The sequence below is a fragment of the Melanaphis sacchari genome, unplaced genomic scaffold, assembly GCF_002803265.2.
Source record: "Melanaphis sacchari strain LSU unplaced genomic scaffold, SCAv2.0 Contig1180_pilon_pilon, whole genome shotgun sequence".
Classification (NCBI taxonomy): Eukaryota; Metazoa; Arthropoda; class Insecta; order Hemiptera; family Aphididae; genus Melanaphis; species Melanaphis sacchari.
The window spans coordinates 217-9,413 of NW_020270457.1; the positions used below are offsets into that span (position 1 = coordinate 217).

Here is a 9,197-nt window from a genome sequence, read left to right on the forward strand (position 1 = left end):
TATGTATTATAAAATATAATATTTTATCATAACCTTATGATTTTAGCTTCCGATATTTGAATTAGGTATTTAAGTATTAACTAAACTGTTTGTATATTGTTTTTCGGTACACTATTTATTAATTATACTTGTTAATGGATTTACTGTGCACTCAAATTTGAGTTATAGTTAATTTTTCTATTGTTCAATTAATATATAATTTAAAACAACGAATTTAATAGTTTTCACTTGTTGTCTAGATATTAATTTTGATATAAACTTAATGCAATGTTTATTTTTGTTTGTGTTTTAATGATTGTAATCGCATAAACGTATTGTAATTTCAGATCTGTCCTAAGATTGAATCTAAAATGTATATTTTCAACTATAAAACCTAGTACATTGATCATTTAACTCAGTTTCAATATATCATGATCATTTAGTACCTTTAATATGAGTATTTTAAAATATGGATGTATTCATCACTAATTAATGATTACAACTTCACAGATACTTTCTATAAAACGACCTGTCTTGACCATTTGTCCTGTGTCTTTATTTCTAATGACTTGTAAACCAATGTGACTTCTTCGAGGTTAGTATGATTAAGTTTATTATTAGTTAGTGAACAACAATTCGATATTTTATATCGTCATTGTTTCGCCGATGGAAATATAAAATTTCATCTTTATTTAGTTTATAACCTTCAACCCCTTTTAAAATCTTTATTGTATATAATGCCATTTAATATAAGTAATTATTATATTTACACCTAATAAAAAGTGCTAAAATCAGTAATCTTAATCAGTTTAATAGTTAGATACGATTATACAATTATAAATAATTGTTTGGGTAAAAAGTGTAATTAAACCAGCTATAAAACATTTTGCTGTGCTTGCATAAATAATTTAAGTAATAGCTATTAATTTATATATATTGTGGTTTTGCTCGTTATATGCATTTGTGTTATTTTGAACTATTACTCACTTATAATGAGTTTTTGAAATTTTGAAATCAATTAACCCCAGCACTTATGTATAAAACCAGCTATATTTGTATGATGTATGCAGATAATAGTTTAAAGGGTTTGAATTCTAAATACATTATAGTCAGTTTTTCACCGTGTTATAGATCATAATCTTTGTTTAATGATGTCTTGATATCGTTTTATTTTTAATACTGAATATAGGTGTCTGCATTTGGTATTGAATTCGATACATAGCGCGATAAGGTAGCATATTGTTGTTGCCTGCATAAGATCAAAGACATTAGAACAATATCAGATGGCCACCATTATGTCACGGCTGCCGTACAACATTATTGTTGTTGCGGAGCATCTTAACTTCGTCATAATTAAACGCAACTGGAGGTTATACTATCCTGCATATTGCAACGTATTTAGTAATGAACGCATTATGTGTTGTAATTGGCACAAAATTAAAACTAATACAAACGATACAATATTAACTTGATTTAAGTACACCTATGTTTGTGTTAATTTAAATTTATAACTAGGTGATTAAATCAAATTTATCAATGTTTAATATTTTTACATTTATTTGTTTCTTGATATAAATCTTAGCTACTAATCACACTTAAGTACTTCGGCGTGAACTTGGACATAGTGTTTTATTTAAAATATATTATTAAAGATATTAAAATTGAAAATCGTTATAGATGATTTAAATTATTGTATGCATTTATATATTATCTTATATTCCTCTGTTAGCATAAAATATGTGAAATTAATTTAAATGATTTTTAAGTTTGTTACTTAGCATTAATTTGAACTGTTCATTTCCATCAGTTGATCAAAATGACTGGCATAAGTCAGAGGGCCAATAATTCATCACTTCTTAAAATAATTTTAGAAAATAATACGAAAAACGATGAACAAAACCTAAGTATGAAAACTTTGTCTCTTATTTTAAATTTTGTTAGTATTTTAAATTTCAGTACTCCACTCTTAAATATATGAAATTTAAGCTGATATTTCTCTTCTGTCTAGATAGTGTAATTGAAAAGTAAATAAAAATGAACTCCTGCGGAAGGTCATGGATAAATTTCAAAACTTCATACTCTAATTCGATTGTATTGAAAAAGTTCATGACATATATGGTATGGAGCGGCATCATAGTAACACAATTTTGATATATTATACTCTTTATATTTTGATAAATTTTCTATAATAATAAGTGACATGTATAGAACAGATCTTAGCTCAACTTTCATTTTGTTTTTCTTTTTGAAACAATATTTACGTAAGTTGTTATTATTTTTGTTTTAATTTTTACTTTTGTTTTAAATTATTAGTAATAATTGATATTGTCATTTAATACATTCAGTATGGTAATAAGTGGTATATTGGCATTAATAACACAACTAATAAATGATACCTACAAATTATTGTTAACTGTATTATGTATTGAAATTCGGGTGTAAAAATTGTTATTTTATTGAAACTTGGATAATTATTAATATATTATTTTCAATGTTACAGATATTAATGAACATGAATGTTCTGTACTCTTATGTGATTGAAAAATCAGGAAATCACGATGTCTTGTCTAATGGACTGGCTGAAGCAATAGTTACATTAAGTGGTTAGTATTTTTCAATGTCTTAAATAATTCATAATCAAATCATAATAATTATTTATTCGAAAGTAAATAATAATTAACATTATTAAAATATTTTTCTTATACTACTTTATTAATCGAAGTTCTTTCAATAAGGTTTTCTGAATTTTGACCAGAATGATGAGTTTAAATTAATATTTACAGGAGCTATGGGAGCTTACCTAATTGGAAAATTTCAATGTGATTGGAATCGTTATGGTGATATATTTACTGCATCTTGCTCTATTGTTATGGGAACGCTAATAACGTCATTTTATTTTTATGATAAACTCGTATTTATCTATTTGACATACGCATTATTTAGTCTAGTATTTCAAATGCATTTTGTCATAATCTAGTAAGTAAAATATCTATCAAATAATCTCATAGACCGATAGGACAAAGACTGTATTCTTTAGCAAATTATGTTTATGTAAATATTTATTTTTCTAAAAAAAAATTTGGAGAATTAAATAAGTAACTATTTTATGTTAAGCTTGTCGTGTAGCACTTTTTTTGGATTAGAAATATTAAACTGTTGATATAAATTTAAAAAGATTAATTTTTTCAATAGCTTGGTAATAAGTTATATTCACCACTTTCAATAATTGAAGACTTGAAATAATTTTTAATTATTTTCCCATATGAAGGTAATAGAAATTTTTTTTTATTTATTTTAAATTTTATCAAACGCTTATGCCTATAAAATCAATAATTTCAGTGTATCAATCTAATTTATTGATTTAAAAATCTTCTCAAACAACATTCTATGTTTAATAAATTTATTAATAGTAACTATAAGTGAAATAGTTATTTTAAACTAGATATAATGAGTGTTTATAATTAATATTAATTGAATTTTTTCTTGTTTTTATAGCGCCGAAATTGCAAAACAGCTAAAAAACCAATGTTATTCTCTAGTAATAGTTTTCAATTATTTGGGATCTGTATTGATAACTGTGATTTTGACATTGATTTTGATACAATATAACTTCATGTACATTACAATTCCCGGAAGGGTAAGTTACAAATTTTGTACTCATATTTTAAAATAATTATTGACTATTTTCTTAAAATATTTATTGTTTCAGTTTGTGTTCATTGGTGGTTTATTCTCAATGTTGGGTATCATATTCTTGTTTATTTCTTTATTTAAGATTAGAAAAAATAAAACATTATACTGACTATAGTAAGAATTTTATTTTATTATTGAGATTGCAATTTAGAATTATTCAAGTTATTTAAATAATTCGGTTAAGACTGTATTACAAGATAAGTATACTATAACTTAAAACCTAGACAAGTATTTTCATGGCTTTCAATAATATATGCCGGATTTTGCTAGTATAGAAATTAGTAGAATGTAATAATAAATTATCTAACATATCTAATTTTGTTTGTAGATTTATAATTTTGTGAATAGTCGCTAACTGTGATTTCATATAGATATTAAATTATTCAAATAAAAATGTTAAGTTTAATTTCTTGATAAAATTTAGAATTGATCACCTTAATCATAAAATATTTTCTAATTGAAAATTTGTCAGCATTATCATTTATATAGTGATAACCTTAAAATATGTTTTAATAAATAAATAAATCAAAATAATATACATGTACACTTTTTTTTGCAATAACCATATTTATTTTTCAATCATTACTTATAAAGGTTATTAGTTTTTTAAAAATATTTACATTTTGACATATCACAACATTTTATCTTAAAGTATTTTTGAGATATAAAATTATGTTTTGGAGGTATAAAAATTTGCTAACTCCTTCATACAGATTGTCTTGAATGGTAAATTCAGTTTTTGGTTTCGTTTAAATCTATCACTTAAATTTATCTTGAAAAAATGTGAGTATACAATTAATTTTGATTTCATTTGCATTTTATATAAATTGTGAAAAAAAAATAGAAAAACCCAAGTTATTTTGTTAGTATTATTAGGTACGTATTTAGTGATAATTTTATTAAATGTGACAATAAGAAGCTGTCAGTACCAAAAACTTTTAGTTTTAAATTAAGTAATATCATCCGTGTCAATTCTACTTCGACAAAACCGACCTACACAGAAATAATATTGTGTATGTTGAACGCAGACAACGACATTAACTAAGATTTGATAGATGTGTATAGTCTGTCTAGTGAATCTTCTTCAGGTGAACTATACGAAACATTGGTAGAATACGATGATTCAGTTGTTAGTAGATCACAATCTAGTTCTTCTTTAATTAAAAAATTTTTAGGTAAGGCAAGGGTAAGATTAAATCACGCAGACGCAACATCAGGAGAAATAGGCGTCTATTGAGGTCTAGAGTACGTAATACGAAATTAGGAAAATAATAAAACAGTCATGGCAAAATTATTGGAGCAGGAAGAATTTGTGTCAGTCAAAAAAGCAATTAAACTAATACAAATTTTTGATGGTATCACCGTGTTGAGGAGAATATAGAATTTCAGAACGTACTATGTACTTTTGCGAAACGAATTATCAATTTAGCGAAAATGGACGAATTTATTTATGGTGAACCAACACGACTAACAGGAAAAGTGTACTAAACTACCTGTAAACTATACTGTCTTTTGTGCCGCGACCGTGAAAATCTGATGACTGTTAGCATTGATTCTAATGCTGTATCAGCATTTTAGGGATCTCACAGTGGCGTAAGCGTTCAGAGTTATATCATATAATACTATAATATACGGCTCATAACACAGTATAATATTACACTTCTCTCATCGTATTACGTGTAACCTTGTGGGTCAATTTCAAAATTTTTTTTTATTAAACAAATTAAATAATGCTGTTGATCTAGTTGTTTATTATCATATTATTTATTATATAATTACCGCCTAATCAACAGTAGAGTATTTTAAAGATTTTGAATTATTTTGTATACTGTAGTAATGGGTTCACCACGTGGTTCATGTGAAATACAGGGAGAGTGTTACAGTACTTTAATGCATATAAATGTGTATATATATATTGTATAGTCTCTGGCATTTTGGTATAAAATGAAGATGTAAATATTATTATGGACAATTTGGTGAGTAATGTGGCATTGAATAAAAACTTTTATATTTTTACACTTTTATTAAAAATTGAATACGTATAACTTATCAATTGTAGTTAAGTATCCACATGAGTATAATAATTTGTCTCACTGCTAATATATTGTCCGACTATTTAAGCAATTGTTTATGATTAATATAAGATTAATAGTTCGTTATTTTTAATATGTAGATAAAGACCTACTAAATGTGCTTTTGATATGTTATGCATATCATTATAAGATAAGTTATATAAATATATACACGTGTTACGTATTTCTTATCAAATATCATATTATTAATCATTGAGTAATAAAATATATAATCAATGTAGCTCGATATCTAGTTTTTTATATGTTATACTAATTTCATTCTTGAAACCGATAAACCTAAAGTTTGTTGTGTTATGATCATCAATGTCATAAGTGTACATGCTTCAAAACGTTAAACAAATTAATAATACATATATATTTATAATATACAAAAAGTAAAAATATTTATTTTAAATATTGAAATAAAACAAAATAAAGTAAGTCGTTAATTATACTTAACTAGTATTTTCAGTCATGGAAAAATGGAAAAAAACTACATACATGGTGGCAATTTATTTATTTTTAATTGACCTTCGACCATTGGAACCATTTATGACGGCTTATTTAATAGGACCAGATGCAAGCTTGTCTTTGGATGAGGTAATAACGGTTCTAATTAATTTAACATAGAATTTTAGTTTCACTTCTAAACGTTTTTTGGCTGTATTTATTTTATATAAAACGAAATACTTATTTGTCTTTCTGATGGCTGTGATATAGTATACGCTATACATAATAAAGGTAGTTGGTAATTTTTTAATATGATTTTAGGATGGGTTTTTTTGTCAATGTTATTCAATACGATGTTTGATTTAGGTGTAATATGAAAATATTTAATGAAAAGCGAAGTTTTCAATACTTTAAACACTATTATTTTAATTTAATGAAAAAGTGGTTTACCTTAAAATTGCTTCTTTTTGAAGGCTAAAAATTAATATTATTATAAGACATGTATGTAACTAAAATTTTTGAGTTAAAACTGTTATGAAAATCATGTTAGTTGATAAAAAATAATATATAACTAGCTATTATTTGGCTATAAACTCATGGTGACTTATTGTTCAATTTATATAATTAACTTAACATATAGTTATAAAAAATACAATTAAGCTATGTAAACACTGAACGAAGAAAACTGCTAGTAACCGATTAGAATATTTTGTTTCAAACCGTTCTGGACAAATTATATTTATATAGACAAAACAAATAATTTTGGATTATATACCAGTCGTCAAAATTCTGTTGAAGACAATTTTGTTATACTGCTTTTGAGCAATTATTTTCAAATAGTGAAATAAATAATTATAAACGTAAAATTTGGCTGCTCAAAATAAATAAAAACTTACAGAAAATAATCAAATTTTGTCTTTATAATATATGAAATCAGTGAGTTAATAATATTACATAACACAGATTTTTGTAAAAGTATAGCTATTGCTGAAAGATTGTTTGTAATACTGAAAGGAGTAAAAATAATAATACTATAAAATAATATACTAGAAATATTTAATAATGAGAATTTTAATCTGAGGTACACTTATGAAAACCAATTTATTTAATAAGTATTATTATTTATTTGATAAGTACCTAATTAAAATATTAATAGTCATTATGTTGAGCTATTTGTTGATGAATATCCGAGTTAATTATATGTTTAGTAAAGGTTTTAAGTTCCTGTACTGGTATTTTTATGTAGTATAAAAATATAATATTTTATCATAACCTTATGATTTTTAAGCTTCTTGACTGTTGAATTAGGTATTTAAAGTTGTTAACACAAACTGTTTAAGCTAGCATTGTTTTTTTTTTTAAATTTTTACTATTTTATTAATTATACTTGTTAATGGTTATATTACTCAAATTTGAGTTATAGTTAATTTTTTTCTATTGTTTTCAATTAAAATATATAATTTAAAACAAACGATTTAATGGTTTTTCACTTGTTTAATCTAGATATTAATTTTTGATATAAACTTAATGTAATGTTTTATTTTTTTGTTTTGTGTTTTTAATGGATTAATAATCGCACATAAACGTATTGTAATTTCAGATCTGTCCTAAGTTGAATCTAATCTAATATATTTTTCAACTATAAAAACCCACTAGTACATTGATCATTTAACTCAGTTTCTAATATATCATGATCTATTTATAGGTAGCTACAGCTATCGAGTATTTTAAAATATATGGATCGCTATTCACATCACTGTTAATGATTACAACTGCAGACTACTTTCTATACAAGCCAAACATTATATTCTTGACCATTTGTCCATGTGTCTTCTATTTCCTAATGACTTGTAAACCAAGTGTAACACAGCTGAGGGTTAGTATGATTAAGTTTATTATTGATTGAAGTGGTATAGCAATTCGATATTTTATGTCGTCATTGTTTCGCCGATGGAAATATAAAATTTCATCTTTTATTTAGTTTTATAGCCTTCAACCCCTTTTAAAATCTTTATTTGTATATAATGCCATTCAAATATGAAACAATTATTATATTTCACACCTAATAAAAAAGTGCTGGAAATCAGTAAATCGTAAAAAAATCAGTTTAATAGTTAGATACGATTATACAATTACTCAAATGAATTGTTTGGGTAAAAAGTGTAATTAAACCATTTATAAAAGACATTTTTAACAATGCTTGCGCATAAATAATTTTAAATTATTAATTACAACCAATTTATTATATTGTGGTTTTGCTCGTTATATGCATTTGTGTTATTTTTGAACTATTACTCATATCTAATCGAGTTTTTTTTTGAGAATTTTTTGAAACCAATTCAACTTTAGCACTTATGTATAAAATAAATATTTTATATTTGTATGATGTATACAGATAATGGTTTTAAAGGAGTTTGAATTCTAAAAATACATTATAGATGATTTTCACCCGTGTTATAGATCATAATCAATATTTTGTTTTAATGATGTCCTTTGATATCGTTTTATTTTTTAATACTGAATATAGGTGTCTGCATTTGGTATTGGGTCGATACATAGCACTGATAAGATAGCATATTGTTATTTATACGCCAAGATCAAAGACGTAGAACAATATCAGATGGCCACCGGTATTGTCACGGCTGCCGTACAACTTGGTATTGTTGTTGGAGACATCTTAGCACAAATCATAGTCAACGCAACTGGAGGGATTTATACTATCCTACCATATTGCAACGTATTCAGTAATCAGACGCATTATGTATTTGTAATTTAGCACAAAATTAAAACTAAATACAAACGATACAATATTAACTTAACGATTTAGAAGTACACCTATGTTTTGTGTTAATTTAAATTTATAACTGGAGTAAATTTAAAATCAAATTTATCAATGTTTAATATTTTTTACAATTTATTTATTTGTTTCTTGAGATATAAATCACTTGGCTACTAATCACACTTAAGTACTTCATGACGTGAACTTGAGACTGTAGTGTTTTT

The 9,197-nt window shown here is 24.9% G+C and overlaps 1 protein-coding gene and 1 pseudogene across 3 annotated transcripts; both read left to right on the forward strand.

Annotated features, from left to right (window-relative positions):
- Positions 1-1,757: 1,757 nt before the first annotated feature.
- On the forward strand, positions 1,758-3,786 carry LOC112604020 (annotated as a pseudogene).
- A 1,701-nt stretch (positions 3,787-5,487) lies between these two features.
- Positions 5,488-9,196, forward strand: LOC112604018 (thiamine transporter 1-like). 3 transcript variants are annotated; one of them, XM_025352876.1, is made up of 4 exons: positions 5,488-5,648; positions 6,217-6,344; positions 7,900-8,070; positions 8,722-9,196. In XM_025352876.1, exons 2-4 carry the CDS (start codon positions 6,219-6,221, stop codon positions 8,968-8,970), a joined length of 546 nt encoding a protein of 181 aa, XP_025208661.1. In that variant the 5' UTR covers positions 5,488-5,648; positions 6,217-6,218; the 3' UTR covers positions 8,971-9,196. The 3 variants fall into 3 exon arrangements, with proteins under 3 accessions (XP_025208661.1, XP_025208659.1, XP_025208660.1); XM_025352874.1 differs by lacking the exon at positions 5,488-5,648 and adding an exon at positions 6,040-6,139 and having other exon boundaries at positions 6,208-6,344; XM_025352875.1 differs by lacking the exon at positions 5,488-5,648 and adding an exon at positions 6,040-6,139.
- Position 9,197: the final 1 nt, after the last annotated feature.